The following is a 27761-nucleotide window of genomic DNA, read 5'->3' as shown; positions in this document are numbered from 1 at the left end:
GCCAAAAATGTATGGTGTTACAACTATTAGAATTCTGCCTAATGAACAGTTATTTTGAGTGGCAAGATGTATTCTACAATCAAATGAATGGTACATCCATGGGTTTTCCAGGGGCACCCATGTATGCCAATACATTCATGGCGAAATTTGAACACGACCATATATTGACTGATTCACTTTGGCAAGAAGGCCTTGTGTTTTTTCGACGTTACATTGATGATATCTTTGTAATTTGGCGACGCTCAGAAGACTCACTTGTGAACAACATCATTCGTCTCAACCAAGTAGATCCAAGGATACAATTTACATTCACGATCAGTCATGATGAAATTTCCTTTTTGGATGTTGTGGTAAAACTGAAAGATCAGGCCATTGAAACCAGGCTATTTAAAAAATCAACAGACAGAAACAATGCACTTTTATATAGCAGTTTTCACCTTAAAAATCTGATTGACAATTTGCCCACATCTCAATTTATGAGGATTAAACGTATCTCTTCCAATGAAATCGATTGTGTAGAATCATTGCTCGAACAAAAGGCTAGATACATCCAAAGAGGGTATCCAGAACCCGTACTTAACAGACAAATTGCAAAGGTGAATAACATGGCAAGAAGTTCGCTGCTTACTAAAAAAGTAAAAACTAACACTAACAGAATGATTTTTGTTTCAAAATACTCTTCAGCATCCAGAGATATCAAAAAGATTATCTTACGTAGATGGGAACTATTGGAAGTGGAACCAGATTTTGGAAATTTGTTCATTGAAAAACCATTATGTGCGTATACAAGAGCTCAAAACCTCAAAGGATTTCTCACAAAGCCAGCAAAAGCCAAACTTAAAGGAGGATCCTTTTGTGGCACTACCAAATGTTGGAATTGCAACAACTGCAATAATGTGATAGTAGGGAACACACTATTACACCCCAGGACTGGTGAAAAAATACCACTATACCATACATCTGACTGCAACACTGAATTCATTGTATATTCAATCAAATGTCCGTGCAGACTACTATATGTTGGAAAAACCATAAGGAAATTTAAAATACGAGTAACTGAACATAAGAGCCGTATACGAAATCAAAATCGCACATCACCATTGGCTGTACATTGGATCGAGCAATGACACACTATTGCACAAATTAAATGTCAGATTATTGAAGCAGTATCCCGTTATGAAGGCAGAGACAATGATCAGGCACTTCTCCGTAGAGAGGCTTTCTGGATCAAAAAACTACAAACCTTGACCCCATTGGGGTTAAATGACAAATTTGAATTTAGTTGTTTTCTTTAACACATTCCAATAGGCTTGATGACAGCCTTAAATAGCCTCTATGAATCCTATAACATACTAAGCAAACACATTTGGTTACATATCAGATGGTAATTACAATGGACAGGGGTATGATCAATAATGTTTGTGCATGAAAGTCTAAGCATTGTGTACACATGAGTTGTAAATAGTAGGCAGGTAATCTACAATGATTTCGATGTTATTACAATGATCATCAGCTGTAAATAGCAGGCAGATTTTTTCAATGCTTATTTACGTAGTTTATTTCACATCACATTTATTTATTTATTATTTTCATTTTTGTTACAATTGAGTAGCCAATATTGTTGCTTCAGATTTTTTTTTTGTTCATCACATAAAGTTATTTGTGTTTGAACTATGATGCTCGCTTTTTAGATGCATGGCGACTTGTTGCAGAGACAACGTTTTTCAATGAATATTTCTGTGGATTCATAATACCATTCACTCATACAGACACATGCGGTAGTTAAATTTCTACATTGTTACACGGAGTAACCATCGTATTCAGAGTTTTGAGCATTTTTCCGGCGTAGTCTGTTTTCCATTGCGTCGTATTACCCGGCAGCTATGTTTATAGGCTGAGCGCGATGACACGGAAGTGCATCGCTCACACAGCCAGGCGGGTTTGTTTGGAACGTCTCGGATTGCTAATAGGTAAGCTTAGGTCGTCAGTTCGACTTATGTTTCGATTACCAGTTTCATTCTCAAAGGTACTGATGTTACCTTTATTTTTTGTAGGTACCGATGATTCCTCGTAATGATTGACTCTCGTTTCGTTGTTTTAGAGTTGACACAGAGGTGAGCTTATGGTCTAAATAATAGCGACATGAAATATCTTATTTACCATCACGCTGTCACTTATTGCAGATACTTGTTCCTTTACAGAGTCGCCATCTGTTAATTTCATGGTCATTTAACCACGACGTTTTTCTGTTCGTTAAGGTGAGCACGTGGATTCAATTAGTTTTATTAGTTCTAGGCATTCACATCCATTTGCCATAGCGACGGTTTATTTTGTATTTTTTTCGTTTTAGACGGAGTTCTTCATGTATTGTCAAGGTAAGCTTTGGCTATATTTGTATTTGGTTATTTGGTTACTAGGTAATTGAATTTTTTCATATGAAAACATATGTTACACGTTTTTACACTTGATCATGCACTTACTGTCTGTGACTTTACCTAAGATCTTTGTGGTTTACGATTATGTCTGGTTTTTTTCATTGAAGACATGTTTCTTTAGAAAATGTTGATACTCAAAGTATGATGTTCAATTGTTGTTTGATTTCTAAAATATGCAATATGGCATCGTTTTATATTGTTTCCTTGTTCTTTTTAGTTGACAACTGGAACCCCTGACGAAGGGACAAGGATGTCCCGAAATGCATTGGGTGGTGGTTCATGAAATATGGGGTGGTCTTGGGGAGGTTTGAGCGGGATGATGGGATGATTGATGTGAAATAGGATCATATGATGATCTGACCAGTCAACAGGTAGTATGTGGTTGACCGTGATTGAGTTCTTTTGTGCGATGATGGCGTCCAATGTGGCTCCTTTGTAGTGCGTCTCCTCAGTGCAATGTTGAGTGAGGTTGTTGTCGGCGAGGAGGCTGGATAGCGATTTGATTAGAGGGTTGTGGATTTCGTTCCATCGGAGATTCAGGTCACCAAGAATTATGTTGTTGGAATCACCGAGGGCGACTTGTGCAATCAGGTTGGATAGTTGATCTCCAAACTCGTTGTTTCTGCCAGGGGGGTGATAGAGTAGATGACACAGTAGAGAGTCGTTGTCTTTGGTTTTGATGACAGCGGATAGATATTCGAATGAGTTGTACTCGAAGGAGGAGGTTTCTGTGATGCTCCAGCTGTCCTTGTGGATGATAGCAACCCCACCTCCTCGTTGATCAATCCTGTCTTTGGAGATGAGGGAGAAACCAGGAGGTACCAGCATGTCAAGGCAGGGAGGAGATGTCTTGTTTAGCCAGGTCTCCGTGAGGAACGCAACGTCAATGTCGGCTCCTCCCCCCTCCGTTGGCTAAGCTTTCGCCACGTGCAGGAAACTGAGATAATCTCGCTGATCTCGACCTCCAAACCATCAGCTCACATCTCAGATCCCATTCCCACCTCACTAATCAAAAAAATGAAACTCACCTTAGCACCTATCTGGGGCAAAATCATAAACAGCTCCCTACAAAGCGGAGTGGTCCCCGACTGTCTAAAAATGGGACAAGTCACCCCTTTGCTGAAAAAACCCGGTCTTGACTCTACTGACTTGAACAATTTCAGACCGATATCTAACCTCCCTCTACTTGCCAAAACACTGGAACGATGCGTTCTCCTGCAATTGACTCATCATCTGGATAACATCAATCTCCTAGACCCCCTCCAATCCGGCTTCAGACAAGGCCGCAGCACAGAAACCGCGATGCTGAACATCATAGACGATATTCACGGCTCCCTTGACGCTGACAAATGCTGCCTCCTCATACTCCTTGATTTATCCGCAGCTTTCGACACGGTGGACCATAGGCTCCTCATCAAGACTCTGCAAGTAAGAGCTGGCCTCGGCGAGGTAGTTCTCGATTGGTTTTCCTCCTTTCTACACAACCGCTCGCAAATAATAAAAATGAAGAATTTCACCTCCGAATCCCAGCAAGTCAACAGGGGTGTCCCCCAAGGATCAGTACTTTCTCCTCAGCTCTTCAACATCTATATGGAACCGCTCGCCAAACTACTCAGGAATGCCAATATCCACTTCCACCTCTACGCGGATGACACACAGATCTACCTGGAAACCTCTTCTATTAACGACATCCACCGAGTAAACGCCGTCTTAAATGATGTTCAAGATTGGCTGACAAAGAACCACCTGAAACTCAATCCCGACAAGACCGAAACTCTTCTCATCTCAAACAAAGAAGACAACCCTCAAATCATCGAGTGGCTGAAGTCGATCGATGCTCTTAAAGGTTCTCTCACGCTAGCTGATTCCGTAAAATCTCTGGGCTTCACCTTAGACCCCAAACTAACCTTGACAAACCACATTAAGAACTCGGCAAAAAGCGCATTCTTTAACCTCAGACTGCTGAACAAAATCAAACCTTTCATTCCCAACAAGGACCTCAAACTAGCCACGCAATCACTAGTTTTATCTAGACTGGACTATGGGAACTCAATCCTAACAGGCATCCCCAAATCACACCTGGCCCCATTAAAAACAACATTGCATGCGGCAGCAAGAATGATCACAGGATGCAAAAAATCCGACCACATCTCCCCTGCACTCAAAGAACTTGAATGGCTCCCGATGGATATGCGTAGCACCTTCAGAACGGCCTGTCTAACCCACAAGGCCCTTCACACCGGAAAGCCAGAATACCTGGCTAACAAACTCACAAAAGCTGGCCAAAGTAGAATCCTGAGAAGCTCTAACTCCCTGCTGCTCATCCTACCAAAAACCAGAAAGAAGAAAACTGCAGACTGCTCCTTCTCAGGAAATGCCTCCAAAATATGGAACTCTATCCCCCCGCATATCAGAACCATACCGTCCTATGCGGAATTCAAGAGCCAACTCAAATCCTTGTTCCTCATCCGTTCCCTAGGTCCTGGGTAACTAGGATCAACATCCACCCCCAGAACTATGTGAGAACTCAGTATCCTATTGCCAAGAAGTCCTACTGTACGAACTGTCATTTGATGATCACCTTTATTTGTTACTTGTCTTTTTGTCCACCTTTTCATGCCTTTACTGTAAAGCGCTCTGCTACCTTCGGGTCTTGTTAGCGCTATAGAAAACTTCTAAATAAATAAATAAATAAATAAATAATAAATAAATAAATAAATAGATTGTAAATGACATATGAAGTGATTCTATGAACAGCCTTTATTTCTATGATTCTAAGATGACCTAAATAAATGTGATTGTATTGTATACAGTCTGGGTTAATTTGAAAAGCTGGTTTGAATGTTTATAATTTTAATTCAAGTAGTGCGCACTGTAGTCCTAGCATTCCATGTGGTGTTAGGCCTTAATTTAAAGTTCATTCAGAAATGCTTGGCAGGCATTAATACAGAGCAGCACACATATCGAGTAACATTAGAGTAATTTGGTGAGAGAGTGCAACATTCATCCACATTTTGATATATTGTTTCTAGCACAATAGAAGCACCTGAGGCAGCCTTTATACACCAAAAGCATTGGGAGAGCTCAATGGGCAACACAGACTCCTGAAAAAGTAGAGATTAACATACCATCTGTGGTGGGCTAAAATGGAACTACTCTCATACAAAGATACTCGGGATGCCAAACGCACTGACAGCTCTGGCCGTGGCCGACATGTGCTGATGGCAAAAAAGCTAGGCAGGTAACTAAAAAAATGGAAGGCGCTTTCTGGAAGATTGGGAGGCTTGTTCCGAGACTGGTGAGCGGCTGAACTGCATTGAGAAAAGGACCACAGTTGTGGAAACTGATTTGGTAACTGTGAAAGAGCTAAGTCTTGCGATGCCCAACTGACTGATGTCCTGTTGAAGCTAGAGGACATGAAAAATTGGCAGCGAACAAATAATCTCAATTTTTTTAGTGTTGAGGAAGGCATGGAAGGGGATGATATTCAATCTTTTATGCTGAACCTTCTCAGGAATGCTTTTCCTGAACTTTTCAGAATGGAACTGGGAGTCAGAAATCCAAAGAGTCCACCGGTAACCGATAGCCCGGTACATGCCTATTCAGGGCAGAAGAGATCAAAGGCAGCCAAGGGCTATTTTAGTCTTTTTTGGCAATGTCTTGCTCCGTCAAGCCATTTTTGAGAAGACCCACCCTGAGGCAAAACGGACATACCAAGAATCTTCTTTTTTTATTCTCCCTGATTTCTTCCATATAACGGTATAGTGCAGGTGGCGCCTTCAGCAAGTGATCACGCCTTTTCAAAATGCTGGCTTTAAAGACTATTTTCTGGCACTGGCCAGATTAAAAACAATAGTCATAGGGACCTTACAGTTCTTCAATTCTGAAATCCAAGCTAGAGAATATCTTTGTCATGCATTGGCAGATAAATGCTTAGCTTATTGGGGTTCTTCCTACAAGTGCTTAATTTAGTTAAGTGCAGGGGTTTTCTACTCCTTATTGTCTGGCGGTGTTAATACTGGTGGTGTCAGTACCAGAGTATCTGGGCTTTCTAAGAAGAAGGTGGCGCTCAGTATGGTTTTTATCTTTCCTCTCTCTTTTTTTCTTTATTTTGTCACTTTATCTTGCTGGCGTGAGGGATACAGAGGAGGAGCTTTGGGGGTCAGATGCTAATCTCCATCACACAGACCTGTGTGGGTCTGGTTGCTTCCTGTGGTGGGGGAACGGGGGTGGTGAGGCACAGGCTTGTGGGACGGGTTTTTGCGGGGCTCGGCTGGGGGTGGGTGGTGTAATGATGTTGGCTGATTTGGTATTGAAAATTTAGCAAGTGTTTCTAAGTTTGATTGCCCATTTTGGGACACCGAAGGTAAGGTGGCGGTGTGATCGTAAACATGGCCAGAGTAATATTTCTTCAAGTTCTGAACGGCAGGACTTCTTGGGATTCATTCTACTTAAACCTGGGGGGTGGGTCCTCTGCCCAGGAACTGTTAAACCTTGGTGGGCGATATTTGTGGTCAGGGTAGTATCAGTGAGGGATGGCTAAGCTCCATATTGCTAACATTAACATCTGCAGGCTAAACAATAAATTTAAAAGGAGACAGGTTCAACAGGACCTTACATTTGTAAGAGCAAGTGTGTACTGCCTGCAGGATACCCATATTGCCCGGAGTGATTCTGCTGTGTTAAACTTCTTATGGCTGAAGGTAGCATGTTTCACAACTCAGGACACCAGGACCAAAGAAGTTGCCATCCTAGTTAAAGGAAATACTGTCACTTCTGGCTGAAAGGCAGTAGACAGGCTCAGAAGATGGATAATAATCCAGTGTAAAACTGTCAGTCCAAGCATGCCATGGTGGGTGCAAACCACATTTATCTAGATCTTTCAGGAACTTTTCTGAAATTACATTGGTTTAATTGATGTCTGGCCTAGCCTGAAAGATCCTGAGCTAGGATACACTTATTGTTCAGCCCCCCCCCCCCCACGGTAAATTTGCAAGTTTGGATTCTTTTCTTGTCTCCCCAGTTTTAGTTTGGGGGGCTCAGGTTGAACTCTTCCCAAAATTAATGTCTTATCACAACCCAATTGTCTTGGAACTCCCTCTTGATGGATTATGATTAGTGTTTCTGGAAGATGGACCTTTGAGATAGCCCTTCTGTTGGACCCAGAATACATAAGCCATATGAAGGGCTGTATTCCGGGGTATTTGGAATTTTGCAAAGGTAGCTTCTCTTCTGGGATGGTCTGGGATGCCTTCAAGGCCACAGTAAAAGGGGAAACCCTGAGGTTTGGTATAGCCAAACAGAAACTGGACCAGTGTAAGATTAAATAATTATTTCAAAATCTTAGTATCAGGCAGGCAGAATTGATCAGCGCTCTGGCTATGGGGAGAGCCCTTACCCCAGTGCTGAATTTGATGGCTGAATTTGAAGGCATGCCTTGGTAATAGCCATCAAATTTAGCACTGGGGTAAAGGGTAGGGCTGAGGGAGGAACCCTGGCGCACTCTGCAGTTGGTTTCTGTTGGTTCGAGAGGTAGGGAGGAAGTCTAACCTGCTGTGTTCTGCCAGTGAGGAAGGAGCGTATCCAGTTGACGGCCTTGCTGTGGAGGCCAGTGTAATGGAGTCTGATGGCTAGGGTGCAGTGGGAGACGGTGTCAAATGCTGCTGAGAGTCCCAGAGGATGAGGGCTGCCATTTCACCCTGGTCGAGCGCATGTCAACGGTGGCTGCAAGTAGGGGGGCCTCAGTGCTGTGGTTGCTTCGGAATCTGGTTTGGGATATGGCTGGGATGTTCTTCAAGTGGAGAAGTGTGGCTCAATGATTAGAGCGGCAGACCCTGGTGCAGAGGTCTGGCCCGGGACCAGGGTTCAAATTTCCACGGACCTGATAATTCTCGCCTCGGTGCCTATTCCAATCATGGAGTCCCACTCTGCAACTCTGGGCAATAGCTTGCTTAATCTCCACAACGGCCCCCACAACGCTAAGGATGCCTAGCCTCCACCTTGGGGGTGCCCAGGAGTGGACGCCTCACAGGGAAAGCCAGGATGGGTTCCACAGCGGTATTCGTACAAGCGCCTTGAGACCCTTTCGGGTGAGTAGTGCGCTATACAAGTATCAATTTACATTTACATTTACAAGTTTGCTAGCTGGGTGTTGACAGCTGTTTCGATGACAATGGCTGTGAAGGGAAGCAGGAAGAGTGGTATGAATTTTTTGAGGTCCATCAGATCCACAGAGGGTTTCTTCATGTAGAGGTTGACTTTGGTGAGTTTCCAGTCATCGGGGAAGGTGGCGGTCTCAACGGAGCAGTTGGTTGGTCGATGTAGTATGGGTGTAATGGCTGAGGCGACAGTCTGATAGGGCTTTAGAGTGGATGCTTTTCATGGTCTTTAAGGTGTCTTCTGTCATAAGCATGATCCATTTGAGCAAAGTCTATTGGGTGACGTCACATGAGGGGTGATCTTGACTGGTAAAGTGGTCTTGGTTGTCAAAGTTGTCAAAGATCATCTTAATCTTGTTGCGGAAGAAATTGCTAAGCCTGTTGCAGAGGTCTTGGGAGGGTGGGATGTCTGTTGCTTCACTGCAAAGTTTGCTGAATTACTTGATGATGGAGAAGGGTTTTTTGGTGTTGGGTGAGCTGGTGAGTATTCTGTATTGGAGGGATTTCTTCCTTGCGGATTTGATGATTTGATGGTGTGGGGTGGTGGTTGATTTGTAGGCGGCGCTGGCTTTTGGGAGTTTTGTTGTTCCTCCATGTCTCTTCGAGTCATCTGCAGGAGAGTCTGGATTCTCAGAGTGCAGGGGTGAACCAACTTGCTTCCTTGATGTGTCTTCCTTTGGCTTTCTTGGGGGAGGAGTGTGTCCGTGCAGTTTGTGGTCTAGCGGTAGAGGTTCTGCTGATGAGGATGAAGGTGATCTGGTCTGCAGTGATTTTGTTCCATCTTTTCCGGGGAAGGCATTGGGCGTGCTTGTGTATGGTGTTGTTCTTAAGGGGAAGTGGCTGCAGTAATGATCTAACCAGAGGAGTTCTGTGGTGTGGCTGTAAGAGATGCTGTTTCCTCTGGTGAAGATGGGGTCGAAGATGAGGTCGAGTATGTGTCCTGCTGTGTGCATGGGTGCAGTGACTAACCCTGGGTGGAGTTTGCAGAGTTGCCCTACTCGGAACACCCCGAAGTGAAAAAAAAACTCAGCCGCACTACGCAGAGCACTGCTTGTGGCGGAGTACGATAGGAAAATGACGTTTGCGGTGATTGCACATTGCCGGATGTTTGTCCACAATGTGCAATCATTGTGAACGGCTCCATGCACAGGGCAAGCTTTATTTTTCTGCCCCTCAAGTAGATTTGTACGCCAGCAGCGGCTTTCTCAAGGCGAACTAGCAGTTTCTCAACGCGAGATGTCGTGAGCATACGTGACCACTCGCAATGAGAAACCTGCCCCCACCCCCCCGCATTGAGAAATCTCACCGGGAGGTTGATTTTCTTTGTTCACGCTCACCAACTTGATGTTGATTAACACAAGTGAGGAAAAAAACTCGGCTCTGCTACGTGGGCGTGTTTGCGGATCTCTGTGAGTTCTGCATAACGCGGAGTACGGACACTCCACAAACTCCATGAGCAGAGTGGAGTTCATGGCCCAGGGTTAGCAGTGACTAGTTGATTTAGTCCTACGCATGAGTTGTTCTCTAGGAGGGAGGTGGGGTTTGGTAGTCGTGGTTATCCAGGGGGAAGTTTAGGTCTCCAAGTAGGATGTAGTCTGTGGATGCAGGGACTCTGGGTGCAATAAAGACGATGATGGCATTAGTAAAGGTAAAGATTCGGTTTGGGGTTGGTCTAGATTTGGAAGTGGAGTTGCTCCATGAGGTTCATTGTGTCGTCTGGGACTCCCTTAGGTCAGGCAGAGGTTGCTTTTGTGAACAATGATAATGCCTCCTCCTGAGTGGATGGGGGTCCTTACGCAGGATCTTTTATCTGTCGGGAACAGGCTGTAGCAATGTTGGGTGCCTAGTTGGGGTTGGTTCAGGTTTCCATGAGGTAGGCAACGTTGGGAAAGCAGGTGTTTAAGAGGTTCCAGATTTATATTTCATTCTTTTGTAGGGAGCATACATTGAGAAGGATGCAGTTGAGTGGTTTGTGATCGGAGATGTCCAGTAGGCTGGGAGATGTTGCTGGGTACGGAGATGAGTGAAGGTGCAGCTGCAGTGTAGACAGGAGAAAGGCCTGTGGGTGTTGGTCAGCAATGAGAGCTCGGTCAAGGATAGTGACAGACAGGCTGCCTTTTGCATACCTTTGGTGTGCAAGTGGTACGGCCGCACTGCAGCTGCAATTTGATAGGAATCGGGTTGAGGGTTGGTCATCCTGGGAGGCAGAAGTGGGAAGGACACACTGGAGTGGGGAGGGGCGGTGAGAGCAGCAGGGGCAGCCAAAAATGAAGGAAAGAGCAAGAAGAGTGAAAGGGTGAAAAACGAGGGAGAGAGCCGAGGGAAAAAGTGTAAAATGTAGGGGAAAGCAGAGGGAAAGAGTGAACAATTAGACACTGCCAAAGGGCACAAAGAAGAGGCATGGAGACAGAGGCAGAGCAGTAGAAGAGCAGAGTGCTCTTCCACTGGACCACTAGGGATGAGGCGGGTGGAGGAGGGCCTCCAACATTCTGCAACGGATCTATGGAGGCCCATGGGACAACATTAGTGGTGGAGCTGCGTGGGGGGACAGCAGTCACACTGACCAGGTCAGTGGTCTTTCTCCTCTTGCCATGCAGTGGTCACCATTAGGTAGGGATTGGTGGAGGGCAGGTCAGCTGGGAGGCAGGAGTGGAAAGGACACCCTGGAGGGGAAAGGAGTGACAGGGCAGCAGCAGCAGGGAAAAACTAATGTAAGAGCAAGACGAGGTAAAGGGTGAAATACAAAGGAGAGAGCAGAGGGAAAGAGTGAAAAAAGAAGGAGAGAGCAGAGGGAAAGAGCGAAAAATTAGAGAGCAGAAAGGCTCAAAGACGAGGCAAGAGTGTCAGAGAAATAGAGGAGCAGAGGGCCCTCCCATTGGACCACCAGGGATGAGCCCCATGCAGGAGCCTGTGGGTGGAGGAGGGCCTCAAACACCCTGCAACAGAGCTCAGGGGGAAGAACTTAGTGGTGGAGCTACATGGGAGAGAGCAGGCCCACTAAGTAGGTCAGTGGTCTTGCTCTTCTTGCCACATAGAGGCCACCATTAAGTAGGGAGCAGGGGGAGGGCAGGTCAGCTAGGAGGTGGGAGGAAGGAGCTAGAAGGACATACTGGAGGGGGGGGCTGTGGCCCAGTAGGGATAGGGTAAAACAAAGGAAATAGCAAGAAGAGGGAAAGGGTGAAAAACAAAGGAGAGAGCAGAAGGAAAGAGTGAAAAAAAACAAAAGAGAGACCAACAGGGCACAAAGAAGAGGCAAGAGAGTAAGAGAAACTCTACGTTACACCAGTCCACTTCACTGTACCACTCAACACTCCACTGTAAAGCACTATACTACACTATACGCTACGCCACTCCACTCTACTCCACTCCAGTGACACTCTAAACTATAATATGCTAATCCACATTATGTGACTGCACATCACTCCACTCCACTCTATTTTACTACACAATGTTTAACCCCTCTCTACAACACTGTACAACACACCGCTCTACACCCCTCCCCTCACCCATACTGTATTCCACTCTATGCAACTCGTCTCTACAAGACTCTCTGGGCAACTATACAGCACAGTACTCCACTCTATGCCCCTACACTACACTGTACAAAACTCTGCTCCATGCTACAGCACTTTCCAAAACTCTACAACACATGTCCACTCTAGTCCACTCCACTGCACTCTATAACAGTTTAGTCAACTGTACCCTATGTCACTTCACTCTATTCCACTCTACACCACCACTGTTTTACATCCACTTAAGGACACCAGACTTCAAGATTTGAAAATGATTTGAAACACATTTTTATACATTTTTTAAAATCTAATTCAATGAAAAAAACAACAGTTAAACATTTGTTACAGTTAGGCAAATTTAATTTATTCTTTTATACAAAACTACGCAAACATTATACATGCTAAATTTATATGTATACCTTCAACTTAAAATTAACACACCACCTTTATATTACTGTAATTTTATTTATTCCTTATGTACTTAAAAACCTAAACCACACAAATTGTAGAAATTGTAAACATATACTACATATTTTAATTTGCACAACACATTCAAATTACTAAAATTCTTGCAGCTCCGAACACCGTGTTGTCACCTCACTTGTCATGTCACTCGTAACATCACATTAACTATAAATCGCACCTTCTCCATGCACTGGTTATACCCTTGCATATTACTTGTTCCATGTGAAATTATAGCATTGATAGCAACACTTATTGCATCGCAAATGACATTATTTGTGAGAACAGAGTGCATGATAGAGTTGCTAGTAGAAGTAGGAGAAAAAAATTAGGTTCTCCTAACTAAAGCAGCGCATGGGGATACCTTTCTAGGCAGGGGAAATAACGGATTTCTTTAAAGGGATCACAGCTGTTGCTGGTGTGGTGTGTTTGTGTTAGGCAACTTTGAACCTATGTTTGAGAATTTCCATAAGCAGACAATATTCTTGGCAAGATTGGCATAAACCCTGAAGAAGCAACATGACAGGAAGCAGTGATGGGAAATGTAGGGCCTAATATGATTAAAGAAACAAAATACTGTATAACACCTACACCTCAAATGCACAAAGATGTTTGAGCATATGTCCAAATGTGAGTGGTGGGAATGGTTATCCTTACTGATTATGCAAATAAACAGTTGTAACTCATTCAGATAGCTAAGAGTGGTTTTCTATTTTGCTTTATTTTCTGTTCCTTTTCTTGTAGATCAGGGGTAGCGGTGGCTACTGAAGATTAAATTGGTTGTGATAAATATTCACAGTTTTTGACTAATTTTATAACATCTGTTTCTTTTATCAAAGCCTTTCTTGTGAAAATCCTGAAAGATCCAGCTGGCAATGTGTTAGCTCCATTACTGGAAACTATCCTTCTTCCTAGAGGTATGTCCCTTCAATTAAGTCTCATTACAATTTTTAAAAATGTTTTTTTATTTCAAAAACCTTTATTGTATATCAAGCACAGTGCATCAACGCAATTACTTTGAGCTTCATTTTTCAACATGGTCATGCATGTTATTTCAATTTCAAAGTATCTTTATTTCGGTAAAATTTACCATAAAAGACGTTTATAAAAACAATTCATTTAAATGGTTTATACAGCAAGTTGTCAAATTCATAAAAACATCACTAGAAAGAAATCCTTGCATGCTAAAAACAAGTCTGCACTCAAGTCTGTATTTTAAGACATTTCCTTCTGATAGACCAGAGGGCGCCCAAGTACTTGGCCATAGTGAACACAATATGGTCCGACAAGTCAGTTTTTAAGACTCTAAAGGCGGCCAGACACCTCTTAAATCCCAGATTCCTGCATAGGGGAACAATCCAGTACCTTCGGATCTCTCGATAAGCTGGACAGAAAAAAAGGATGTGGAGCTCACTTTCGTCCGAAATTCTGCACGCTGGACAGGTGCTGCTTGGATCATGACTCCATTTGGATGTGAGAGTTCTGATGGGGAGAGATCCATGTCTCCACTGGAGGTATAATTTTCTCAGTAAGGAGGGATAAATTTTATCCAGAGTTTGTTCCATGTTGTAGTTCACCTTGTGGGACAAAAAGGAAGCTGTCAAGGTCCCGAGATGTTGGTGGTTAAGTATCAGGGAAAGTTTACTTTCACGGTATGACCTGGCTAGTTCCTTTTTAGAGAGGATATGGCACGTGTTCAGAGGGTCAGACCACATTGTTGAAAGACCCAGGGCCTCCAATTCTAGTTTGATGGAATTGAGCCATTTAATTTTTCCAGCACCTGGAATAGCAAGAACCTCCCGGAGTCCTTCCCTGTAACTGGCCAATTCTGGAGTTGTTCATAGTCTACGCCAAAAGGCCAATGGGCGTAGAGCCAGATCTTCATCAAGCGGGCATAGGCCTAAGTCCATCCTGAGAGGGACAAGGGGAGTGCTCGGTGGTAGCCCAACAAGGTTACGAATGAATTTATTTTCCACCTTCAGCAGCATTGATGTTTTTTCATGGCCCCAAAGTTCAGATCCATAGATGACAGCCCCCTTGGCCTGGGATTTGTATATCTGTAATGGAGGGCCAATGGGCCTAATTGAGGATTTGTTGCTTGCCAAGAGCTTCATTATGCCTCCCGAATGCTGGGTCAATTTAAGTGCAGCTTTCTCCAGGTGTGAGCTCCAGGTAAATTTGTCATTTAGCACAATTCCCAGGTATTCGAAGGTTTTTACTCTTTCCAGCTTGGTGTGTGCAATACTTGGACTAAAGTGGAATTTCTGTGGGGGGTTGAGGACCATGAATTTCGTCTTGGTGGCGTTAATTTCTAATCCATGGGCCTCACAGAAGTCCACAAAGCCGTCAAGGATGCGCTGGATGCCTTTTGCCGACTTAGATAATAGCAGTGTTTCGTCGGCAAACATGATGGCTGGGACCCTCTCAGCGGCCAGTTTTGGGGCGTCAGAGTTAGGTACACCCGCTAGGTGGGTGATTACCCCGTTGACATAGAGGCAGAACAGGGTTGGTGCAAGCACACAACCCTGCCTTACCCCCCTGCCAACGGGGAACCTCTCAGACAATTCACCCATCCTGCCGCATCTAACCTGGGCAAAGTTAGTGGTGTGGAGGCGGATTATCATATTCAAAAGACCTTCTGGGACCCCCAGTTTGTCAAGGACCTCCCACAGCTTGTTCCTCGGGACCAGGTCGAACGCTGCCCTCAGGTCCACAAATACAGTGTAGAGGCTGCCACCCTCCAACTGCACCGTTTTCCAGTATATGAGGACGAGACGAAAGACCTGGTCCACAGTGGAGACCTTCTCCCTGAAGCCTGCTTGAAAGGGGCTAAGGATGTTGGAGTCCCTGATCCACTCATGTAGGCGATTTAACAGAAGCTTGGAGAAAAGTTTCTGGGATACATCAATTAGGCTTATTGGCCTATAATTTGCCGGGAGGAGGGGGGACCCCTTTTTGAAAATTGGCACTATTTCTGCCCCTGGCCAGGAGGAAGGGATTGGCAGACCTTTCAGAATGGAATTAAATAGCACCCCAAGATAGGGAGCCCAGACTTTAGGTTCGTGCTTGTACAGATCGCCTGGAAGCCCGTCTAGGCCCGGCGCCTTACCTGGAGACAGGGAGGAGATTGCCAGGGTGACTTCCTCTATGCTGAAACCGTCCATGGCAATTGCACTATTTTTTATCTTGGGGAGGACTCCTGCAAGTTCACTTTTCCCACTATCACTGCTATGTGGTTGGTATAGATTTTTAAAATGTTCCTCCCAGACGGATGGTGCTATGTTGGCCTCGACTGCTGCAAGTGGTTCGGCCGAGCCGTGCCTAACAATTTGCCAAAAGGTCCGTGAGTCTCGACAAGCGAGGGCAGCTGTTATTTTTTCCAGTTCTCCTCGTCCCAATCTATTTTTGCAGTGTGGAGGGCGGATTTGTAGGCTACTCGTCTCTCCCTAATTGTGTTTAAAGTGTCTCGTGCTTTGAGTGATTCCAATAGAAGGGTTTTTGCTTCCCTGCAAGAGGCATTGAACCAGGTCCCCCTTCTCTGTTTGGACTTGTGAGACCTGACTACTGGATTCAGTACCTCTGCAAGATTGGTACATAACTCAGAGTGGATGTTACCAAGAACAGACAATTGTGCCTGAGTACCCAACCTACCTGTGATATTGGTCTCGGATTCGCTGGCTGAATTGGTCATACAGCGCTCTACTTTTTCCAGGGTGGGGACGACTAGTGCATAGAGTCTCTCAATGTTGTTATGGTTTTCCAGCAGTTTGGCCCATTTGATTCTCCGCCTATTGCTGGATAATACAAGGTCGGCCTGTGATGGTGCATTAATGTCTACCTTATCTGTTTGCCGACCAAGGATCTCGAATTTTAGTGAGAGCAGGTTGTGATCACTATCAAATCTGGGGATAACTTTGAAGTCTTTCACCCTCCTCCAATCCCTGGTTGGTACCATTATATAATCAATCCGTGACTCATAGCCCGGTCTATTAAAGGTATTTTTTGGCGGGATATCTCCCTCGGTCCGACCATTACACGCCCTCAGCGAGTGGCTGAGAGTGAGGGACATTATCTGGGAAGCAAGAGGGGACTATGCCCTGGTCACTGGATCTGTCAGGGTAGGAATGTCCCATAGGTCATCCTCCTCACTAGATATGCCCTCCAGGTAGTCAGGAAGTGGTTCATATTGCTGATTAAAGTCTCCACCTATGATTAAAGGGGAGGAAAAATTATGTGTGTCGAGGAACTGTGCTAAATCTTCCACTGGACCCGAAGTTGCTGCAACCCCCACTGGCCTTGAGTATATGTTAATCAATATGAGCTTTCCTCCGCAAGGCCAATCAAGGGAAACACACTGGAAGTCGCAAGAGTTGGTTTCCAGATGTGTGGCCCTGCAGCCCAAATGGGACCCAACCCAGGTCGAAAGTCCTCCTGAGGGTCGGCCCTTTCCTCCCCATTTCGCTTCAATATTAAAGATAGCGAATCCCTGGCGGGTGAATCGTTCTCTAGCCCATGTCTCTTGTAAGAGACATATGTCATAGCCCTCTACTAGGTCAGTCCAGTCAGGGGTATCTACTTTATTGGCTAGCCCTGCCACATTCCAGGATAGAATGGAAATTATACCCGGGGCCTCTGGTGTGCTACTAGTATCTGATATCATGGCGCACTCTTGTGCTACAGGTTTTCCACATTGGTTGAGTGGGGGGGCGTCCAATGGAGCACTATTTAATTTGAGGCTATTTGAGACGGGGGGATTATGTTCCAACCTCAGGTGGGAATCAGTAGTTACACCCTTGGATGAGCATGTGACTTGCCTACCTACCCCTACTCTGAGATCGTTAGCCATTATATGGGCTGGTGTTGGTGGAAAAGATTGACCGCCCATGTGTGAATTTGATACACTGTTGGTTAATACGTCGCCCATAGACTGTGTGTGGGCGCTGTTTGGGGTGGGTGAAGGGGATACGGTGGTTGTCGAGTGTAGGAGTCAGTCCACTTCCTCAAGACACCCATATCTATTGGACATCGGGACCCCGTTCCATCCTCCAAGTGTGTCTGCCCAACAGTTGCTTTGTACTCCCCATGTGTGGTTCCTCACCGGGATCCTACTCCAATTCCCCCCTGAGCTGGAAGGGGACATGGTGGATAGAAAAAAGTTAGTGGTCTTGCTATTATTGATGCGGTTGAACTATGGTTGATCCATGAGTAAATAGCGTGAGCAGTGTTCGGATCCTCGAAGGAGACAATCACACAGTCGCCGCAGGTGGACTTTTGTGTGGTCCCTACCCAGAGTACCCTCCGTACCATAAGGATTTTACTCCTTAGGTGGTTGGGTATTGGTTTATTGGCGTCTAACCAGTGGATCACTTTATTCTTTAAGGAAGCAAAGTTTTCCTGCTGGTTGTACGTCAATTCGGTTACCCCGGTCAGCACCACAACATAGGGGCTAACCTCAGGGGGAAGATCTACGAATCCCCTTGATCGTATAAAGCTGGTGCTGGCTCTCTGCGATATTAGAGGGTTTGTATTCTGGCCATTTTGCCTCGGATTGAGGTGGTCAGTCGAGGCAGGTGCTCTTTGGCCAGATGTAGCTAAGGGTGGCGGCAGGAGAGATACATCCCCCGATTGCATGGTATTTGACATTGCCCTACTAGGAGGATTATGGGTTTCTACCTTGGTTCGGGGTTTGGGTGTTGGTTTGACCTTGGGGGTAACGGTAAGACTAGCAGAAGAAGAGGTTGCAGCAGGGTAGGAAGGCGGAGGTGCATTGGTGGTTCCCAGGGACTTGACCTTGGGAGGGGCCCGCGGGTTCGCAGCAACTTGAGTCATAAGACCAGGAGGTTCTGCTGGCGGCGGGGGTCCATTTGAGCATATTAATTTAGGATTCTGCATGGTGATAGTTGCCAAATTTAGTATGCTTTTTTCTATTTCCAGTAGCTGTGTTTCTATGTGTGTGAATCTCTTTTCTAGTGGGGAAAGTAGTTTTTTAAGTGTTTCCCAAACAACAGTGAGAAATTCAACATCCTTCCCTTTAATGGTACAGAGCGGGGTTCCTACAGTGTCACTTTCTATGATGAGGTCATTGTTTTCTTGGATGACTACTGTGTGCGAGGGAGTATTTTCTAGGCACGTTTCCAGGGGTGAGGATTTAGTTACTGGCAGCGTAGCAAGGGGAGGTGCCTTTGTTGGTAACTGCCCCTTGGCCACTTTGGCCTTTTTCCTTGAGTACGCCGAGGTGCGGTTGCGCTTCCTTTTGTTGTGTGGGCGGTTTTGTGATTTAGGTGAACTACCACCTTTTTCTTGTGAAGCGGGGATGGTTTCGGCTTTGGAGGGTAGACCCTCCTCAGTTCCCTTCTTTTTTTCTACAATTGCGCCCAGATGAGATTTTGGAGAGGGAGTGGAGTTTTGTGGGGATCCCCCCTGTGGGGAAGATATACTATCTGCTTGTCCTACATGGATAACGGCATTTGTGACAATCAGGGTGGGTGTAGAGCCGGGCGGGCGCTCTGGTGTTTTTGCCCAAGCAATAGGACCTAGAGAGGATTTTTTGGCGGCAGTTAACTCGACTGACAGTCTTCTAGCAGCTTCGAGTTCTAATGAGACCCTGTGTTGCATCTTAGTTATTTCATTATCGATGGCAGTGTGGGTCCTGGTGATAAAATCGCCCAAGGTACCATTTTTTAGTTTAGATTTGGCCGCTCTGTCTCTAAACTCGCGGGTTGCCATAGTGGATGCAAAATGGAGAGCGTGCAAAGAGAGTGAGGATGAGGAATCAAATGGGGTGGCCCAGTCCAGTCTCTAACGGCCTAGAACGGCCCGCTCTTTGCCCGGTCTTCGCCCCGGCCTTAGCCCCGCGCGCGTCCCGTGTACGCGTTCCTGACTCAGTTTATCAAGGGGAAGGGCAGGTGGAGGGGGCGGGAAGAGGACCAGCTGCGGCCGATGAGCGCCGCTCAGCACGCTGGTCCTCGCAGTCCCGCCTCAAGCCTCAGTGCGAAGATCCGCTGTCAATGTGGCCGCGTTGGTGCTCCAATGCACTTTCAGGGACCCGGTGACCAAGTCACAACCAGTGACTTTCGCCTCCGAGCGGCTCCCGCGGAGCAGGGGCCGCGAGGCGTGGTGTGGCGCAGCGGCCGGCAACAGGAAAGGAAAACCGGATCAGTACTCCCAGCAGGTCAGCAGAGAAACCCATGTTATTAGCGTCTTCCCATGCATAGCATTTCACTTTGATAAAGAGGAACGTATTTTATAAACAGAAAACATTTTCCCACCTTCCCCCCTACTGAGCATTACACATATCGGAATAAGCGAAATAACACTGTCTATAATAATCATAGATCACATAGTCCATAACAGAGTCCATGAGAAAAATATGACAAGGCCCACAATCAAAAGATGTCCCATCACAGTTCCTGTGGAGGTATTACAGTGCAAGTTGTCGTTAGGAAACCCTGTAATCCGACCCAGGTGTATAGTATTTTAGACGCTTCTGACTACTCCACGTGTGGAGGTATGACTGGTGTATCCTGACAGACTGCTATAATGTAATGTCAGACATTGGGAATCTAAATGTCTTCATTAATAGTGTCCAACCTCCCAGGCTCCACTTCATCTTCTGACTGCTGTCGAAGAAGATAGGATGACAGTGGCCCCAAAATATCTTTCGGTCTCGACCTCAGAGGAAGCAACTCAGCATATTTATTCAACTGTTCTTGCCAAGTGGACATGGTTAGAATCCAGCATTTAAACTTGGGGGCGGGCCCCGACCCCACCTGCATGCAACCAATCTTTTCGCCAGAAGTAGACTTATTGCAAGAAACTTTTTATGCTCTGTAATTACTGGTTGAAAAAAAACCTAATAATGCTTTCATTAAGCAGGGGGTGATGTCTACGTCCAGCATATCAGATAGGCCTGGAAAAACACTGTCCAATAATTAGCAACTTGAGGGCAGGCCCAAGCTAAATGAATGAAATCTACCCCTGCTGCCCCACAGCGTGTGCAACAGTCAGTCTCCCTTACATGAAATGTATGCAACCTAGCAGGTGTGTGATACACTCGATGTAGGAATTTGTAATGTATCAAGCATCGTCTGTTGTTGCCTGTAATAGTGTTAGTTTGTGTGCAGCTAATCTCCCATTGCTCGCCTGTAAGAGGTGTAGCTAGGTTTTTATCCCATTCCAGGCGGATCTTTAGTGGGGCAGCTATTTGGGTATTCTGTACGTGTTTATAAAGTAGTGATATAATATGGCGTGGAGGTTCAGCTTGTAGTATGGCATGCAGTGGCACAAAGATTTCCGGTCCTTCTAGGAAAGAGGGAGTAATCGCTCGAACTCCCTGCCTAATGCGAGTATACAAAAAGGTGTCCATCACAGAGGGTAGTCGCTCCCCAAAGAATTGCTCCACGGTTCGGAATCTACTCTTCATATGCCCCAATGTCGATGCCCCAATTCTGTAAGTAGTTTCCGACAAATCACTTCACAAGTGACCATCAGGCGGGGGTCATTTGCTAAGGGTGCCCTGTGGGAGTAAAAGAACGTGGTATCCATGGCGTAAGCTATGCTACGCCAGGCCCTAGCTGTGCAGTCCACCGTGGATGAATCAGATGCCCTGTGCCCCGTGTGTGTATATGTACCCTGTCTTAACCAGTGGGGCCATATGTCCGTCCTCTACAGCCAAGTGAGCCATGTTCGGTGGCGGGTGGAACCAGTAGACAGCGAAGTGTGCTCGGGCGCAATAGTAGTACCTTTCTAAGTTGGGGACCTCAAATCCCCCCTGATGAAACGGCAGCAAGAGTGTGTCAAGGCTAAATCATGCCTGCTTTCCCTCGCAGATCAGTCTTGTCAGTTGCGTCTTTAGTGAGCTGAAGAAGAATCTTCCTGGGTCGTATGGTATATTGACAAAGAGGTACAATAGTTTGGGCAGTATCACCATTTTGATGAGAGCAATGATTTCTGCCATTGAGAGTGGGAGGCGCAGCCACCTAGTAATGCTGTCTGTTATCTTATCAATCGCCATACCGTAGTTAGACCTCAGCATGGTATCCTTATGTCTGGTAATTCGAACGCCCAGGTGTTTTAATTTGTCCGTCTCCCATATTAAGGGGAAGTCAAGCTGGTGAGGGTGAGTGTTGTCAGTCAGCAGGAATACTGCGGATTTAGCCCAATTTATTTGCAGTCCGGCCAGGCCACCAAACTTAGTAATTTCACGTAACGCTGGATTTAAGTTGTCCTGTTTTTTTTAATATATAGCGTCATATCGTCCGCGTAAAGCGAGACAAGCAGTTGTGTGTTGGGGTAAATGAGAGTACGATGGTTTTGCCTCTGACGGAGTTTCGCAGCTAGGGGCTCAATAGCGATCGTGAAGAGAATAGGGGAAAGGGGGCATCCCTGGCGAGTCCCTCTCTGAATATTAAAGGGGGTGGACCTGGTGCCATTGAGCAGCACAGTTGCTATTGGTTGATGATATAGCAACTTCACCCATTCTATACAACTAAAGTTCATCCCCATGTACTGCAAAGTGCCAAATAAGTAGTCCCATTCAAGCGAATCAAAGGCTTTGGCGGCATCTAGAAATACCACCACAGCCTCGCAATGTGGGTCAATGTCTTGTAGTACCGCATGGAGGGTGCGCAGATTGTGGGAGGTTGCACGATTAGAGACAAACCCTGCTTGATCTGGTAGGACCAAGCGCTCCATGAGGAGGTTGAGGCGCATTGCCAATACTTTCGCCAAGATCTTGGTGTCACAATTCAGTAACGACAATGGGCGGTAGGAGTCGCAGTGGGTAGGAGGCATGCCGGGTTTGAGAAGGGAAGTTATGAGTGCCTCACGCATAGTGCGAGGGAGGCTGCCCTCTTCTAGCGCCGCATAAAATATCTGTTTTAAGATAGGAGCTAATATGGGAGTATAGGTTTTATAAAAATCGATCGGGAGACCGTCGGACCCAGGGGCCTTGCCAGATCGCATAGCCATGATTGCCTTCGTGATTTCATCCAATTCCAATTCTAAGTGTAGGAATTTTTGTTGGGTATCTCCCACCCAAGTCAATGCGACATCTTCAAAATAGGTGGACAAGTCAAGCTGTTCTGTTCTATGAGAGGAGTAAAGGGTCCGATAGTGTTCCTGAAAAATTCGGAGTTGATCAGGGAGATTCCTGCATATTGTACCTTGAGCGTCGTGGATTTCAGTAATGTAATTGAAAAATTTAGGTGGTCGAACGAGTTAGCCAGCGCTCTCCCAGGTCTGTCACCCTCCCCATAAATGCGTTCAACATGGGGCTTCCCCAAAAATTTGCATTCCCTATCTGCAACCGTCGTATAGTCAGTTAGTTTCTCTCGCATTCGGGCTTGAACCGTTTTGTCGCCTGGACTTCGAGCGATGTTACCCTCAAGTACACGCAACTCTTTCTCCATTTTTTGTAAGTCATCCCGTAGTGATTTCAAAATCCCACCCCACTTGGCGATGCAACGACCCCGAACCGTGACCTTAAACGCCTCCCATACCGTTGTGTTGCTAGAGACGAAAGAAAAGTTGCGCTCAAAAAGGTTACGGATATCCTGCTCCATTTCAGTCCTGAACGCCGTGTCCCTAAGGTGAGCGGGATTCAGTTGCCAGCCCAAATAAGGGGAGCAATCCAAGGGGACATGGAGTTCTAACAGTACTGGGGAGTGATCTGAGTAGGTGCGGGCTAGATGGGATGCATTTTTAAGCCAAGGGGCCATTCCTGCCGTGACAAAGACATAGTCCAAGTGTGCCCAGGAAGAGTGTATGCCTGAGTAGTGTGTGCCTTCCTTTAAAATAGGGTGGACGTGCGGCCAAGCGTCTATCAGCCCATTTTCGTCCACTATGTCGCAGAGCGTTCTTTGCGTGGTTCTGTAGTGTGTTGAGAGGGGCCATGACCTGTCCATGAGGGGCATTAACGCGGTATTAAAATCGCCCCTCCATATAATATATGTAATTCCCAGTGTCCGTATCTTCCCCCACAATATAAGCAAAGCATTGGGGTTATCGACATTGGGGCCTTAATAATTGGCAAACAACATTTCATATGAATGCAGTCGTCCCCACACCATACAAAATCTACCTTCAGTATCAGTGTCTACACCCTTAGGAATGAACTCTACCCCATGTTTAATTAAGATAGTGACACCTCTAGAATAATTAGAGTAGGAAGAAAACGTACGGCTGGTGGCCCAACGGGACGCAAATTGTGTGGTGTTGCTGGGTGCTAGATGCATCTCCTGGAGGAGAGCAATGGCTATTCCCTGCCTTTCCAGGTACCCCAATATCTGTCTACGTTTTCTGGTCAGCTTAATCGACTGTAAAGACTTCTTCTCATTTAGGGACCCCACGCTCATACTTGTTACAATTCACTTTTTCAGGATGTTTGCGTTGTCTGTTAAAAAAAAGTCAACAAAGACCCTGTGTTAGACCCCGTAGGTGGCGTGAATGTTATAACATCTACAACATACTTTAGTGCGTTTAGCCCAGCAGTGTTACCTCAGACCCACACTGGCATCCCCAACTTGCCGGGCATAAAGTACCCTCCCAAAAAGATAAACTCTTGCTTGAAACAGCACATCACCCCAAAGCTTAAAGAGGGGGGAAGAAGGGGGTTCGCCCTTGAAGGGGGGGAGAGGAACCGCTAGGGGCTCCAGACCAGCCCATACATCTCCCTACTTTCACTCACTGACGTCCCAGCGGTAAGCTGGGTAATCAATTGTGGGACAGAGATGACTGTCCGAGCAATATAAACAGAGCATACTTCGACAAAAAGGAAAAACAGTATTGTACATCACCAATGCAGTGCGTCTATCGGCTTTATAACAATCTGATGAGAGGGACCATCGGAAGATGCAGGCGCTGCATGAATTAGTCCTGCCGGGAGAGAGGAGAGTTCGATCTGGAACTGCTGTCGGAGTCGTACTCTTTGGAGGATGCCTTTTTGTGTTGTTTCAGATATTCTTCAGCCTGCTGCGGACGTGTGAAAAAATGTTGCTTCCCACGATGAGTGATCTTAAGTTTTTGCCGGATAAAGCATCTTAGGGGATTTCCAGGGACTGCAGTTTCTTCTTCACGCCAGTGAATTTACGTCTCGCCTCCTGCACCGTAGGGGTAAAATCCGGGTAAAATGCCAGCATTGTGTTTTCATATGGTATTTGACGTTTTTCACGAGCTAGGCGGAGTACCGTGTCCCTGTCCCGGTAATTCAGGAAACGAGCGATGAGGGGCCGGGGTTCTGCACCAGGAGGGGGACGGGCCACCAGAGATCGATGCGCTCTTTCGACAGTGAGGTGCGTTGAGAAGGAATCCCTGCCAAATAGATCAGAAACCAGCTTTTCTATGAAGTCCTCCATACGCCCCGTGTTGGTTGTCTCCGCAAGGCCCAAGACGCGCACGTTGTTCCTTTTTGAATGTGCCTCCAAATCCTCGTTCTTGTCAGCTATTATTTTGAGTGGCTTGACCATCTGCGTGACCTGGCGCCCACTAGTTGTTGCGGCGTCTTCAAGGTCAGATAGTCTGCTCTCTGCTTCCTTCAAGCGGGTATCATGCTGGCCCAGTTTCGCTACTACAGTGTCCATTCTAGTATTTAGCGCATCTATTTTAGAGTCAATGGACGTCAGGGTTTGTTTCATCGCCAGTAGAAGTCATTTCCAGTCTTCTTCTGGTGGGGCCTCCGCTCCGGAAGTTGCGTGGTCAGCAATTTGGGTCCCAGGGGCCTTCTTGGATTCGAATGGTAGTTTGGCAGCATTTCGCCCCAATTTTGTGCCGCAGGATAATGGTTTGCAGGTGAGGGGGAGGCGAAGCTGACGCCTGGTGTACGCAACTTTATAAGAGACTGGGGACCGGTGTTGGCAAAGCTAGGCTAGGATTAGCAGAGTGTCAATTCAATGAAGGCTCCAGAGTGGCTCAGTGTGGTCACAGATGAGGCGGTGCGCAAGAGTGGCGTCTCTGGGATGGAATGCTGGGTTTGGAGCTGTGCTAGAGGAAGGAGTTCACAAAATGGAGGTCAGGGCGGGAAAGGGGCCACAGAGTCATCCACCCTCCCGCACAGAGCGGACCCAAAGTACTCCGGGCGGTCCCAACTTGCTTGCAGCCTTCAGCGGGAAATCGTGTTATTGTCGTTGCCTTTAATAAACTATCTCACAGTCAGTAGCTCTCCAGGTGATCAGGAACTGGGGACCAGCAGGGGTGCGCCAGCTGAGCCAGTATTTATAGGGGCGCCAGTCGTAATGGGGAGCTGGCTCTGGAATCTGGGCAATGTACTGCGCCACCGAGGGGGGTCAGCACGTACCTCGATTAAGGCACCAACCAGCGAGGGAGGTATACTGGTGCGGCAGGAGCAAGGATCTTCACGCTCCCAACATCGGTCAGCAATTATAGTCTTGTATGAGTATAGGAGTGACTCAGTTGGAGGCCGTGAGAAGTACAGGGCAAAGCAGGGCAAGCCGTGTGGTTTCGACGCCGGTGACCTTGCCGGCAGTAGGCAGGCAAAATCTAGACCCCAGGCCCCGGCCTCCGTTATTGTTCGCGGCCGGGCGGAAGGCCGCGGCGAGCAGGCTGTCCCCACGCAGTCCGGGGGGGGGGGGGTGCGCAGCTGCACCGTCGATCTTGGGTGCAAACCAGGCTCAGGGCTTGCAACGCCAGGAATGCGGTCATTGGGGTCGGCTGTGTGTAGACGGACCGTCTCGCCCCGGTAGGCCCCAGTCCCCATCCTAGCGTGGAAATTTCAGCCGGGTCCAGGGCCTCCAAGGAGCAGGTCACAGGCCGCGGGCGAGTTGATGCAGGGTTATCTCGGCCACAGCAGCAGGTAGAGCGGCCTGTGTAGTGTCGGAAGACTCCTCTCCTTTTCAGGGATCCATTGGTGATGCTAGGAGCCAGTTAGGTACGCATTAGGATGGCATAAAGGATATTATAGCGCTCAGACGGGCCGGAGCCTCACTGAAGTGTGGCCATCTTGGTCTGGCGCCACCTAGCGCCCCCAATTTTCATTGCAATTTGTACTATTGTTTGAGAGGTGAAGGTCAAGGAATTCACTGAAGGCAGGCTAATATGTTGTTTGGCCTTCGGAAATAAAGGGGAATATGTCCATTACTTCAAGGTAAGCTGTTATGGCTTTCTAGAGTTCCCCACCGGTAACTGCTTTGTGGACTGCTTCCTTGCCATCTGTGCATAAAATGTCCTTCAATATTTGACCTACTGAGGAGAGAACTAGCCTGATGAAGAAATTCACACCAGCAGAAGTGCAAAATGGAGGCATCCAAGGAGATTGAGTGACATGCTGAAGAGATGATGTCAGTGAGAAGTGGAACTGGGGAACTTCAGAGCTGTGTCCTCCAAATATGAATCCCAAACCACTTAAAATGATACAAGAACTGGGTTAGGGGTCCACACATTTGGACAGGTACTGGGTTTAAGAGCAGAGGAGTTAATACCCATGAGAAAGGATACCAGTTTTGGCAAGAGGACCTCTGGATCTGCAGGCTGTGCTGAGATCCAAACTTGGCTGCAGACTCAGGGGCTTTAGGCATGTGTGGTAGGTGATGAGGAACTACTTCTAATCCCTCACCCGAAGCTGTCATTAGACCTGTGGCGTCTTTGATACTACCCAAGTGGGGAAGATGGATGGGGTCTTCTTCAAGATACATAATGCATTTTAATACAGTGACCCACCACATTTTATTTCTAGATATCCACTGAGTTTCTGAGTTGTTTATTTATGATTTTAAACATAAACAACTACTACTAAGGGAGGTGGACAGAATCAAGGCCACAGAAGAAAGTATTTGTCAAAGTCTGTTGCAGAAGCAGAAACAACCAAAAGCAGAATGACCATAGGAGAGGGTCGATTGATGTATCTGGCAACAGCTACCCAAGATGTCCAAGCAAATGGACCTTCTGGGATTTCCCCACCACACGTCTGCAATACTAGCAAGGCACACAAAGAGCCAAGAAGAAAGAAGGAACTATAACAGATAAAGAAGAGTATTGCAAATATGAACGTGCTGGGTTAATGATTTAAAGCTTAAAAGAAATAACTAAGAGCGGAATTCAGGGAAAAACTGTCAATAGCCCATATAGAACGTCACTGGGACTTGATGCCATTAATATTTGTCACTGACATTTTTACAATAAAGATGTAGCAAAAGTTAAAATAGGTAAGGGGATACCAGTGAGAAGACATCAGGGCTGAAAGG

At 46.4% G+C, this 27761-nt stretch overlaps 1 protein-coding gene across 1 annotated transcript in view; it reads left to right on the top strand.

Annotated features, from left to right (window-relative positions):
• LOC147701912 (cytosolic phospholipase A2 gamma-like) overlaps nucleotides 1–27761 on the top strand; it is a 956977-nt gene that overhangs the window by 666235 nt on the left and 262981 nt on the right. Inside the window, exon 11 of the mRNA XM_086930542.1 lies at nucleotides 13407–13484. Within this exon, the coding sequence (XP_086786668.1) occupies nucleotides 13407–13484 (78 nt within the window). The remainder of the gene's footprint in view (nucleotides 1–13406; nucleotides 13485–27761) is intronic.

This window comes from Lissotriton vulgaris, chromosome 7 (assembly GCF_964263255.1).
Source record: "Lissotriton vulgaris chromosome 7, aLisVul1.2, whole genome shotgun sequence".
Classification (NCBI taxonomy): domain Eukaryota; kingdom Metazoa; phylum Chordata; class Amphibia; order Caudata; family Salamandridae; genus Lissotriton; species Lissotriton vulgaris.
Note: the sequence above shows the minus strand (reverse complement) of the source record. Positions and strands in the feature narration are given on the sequence as shown.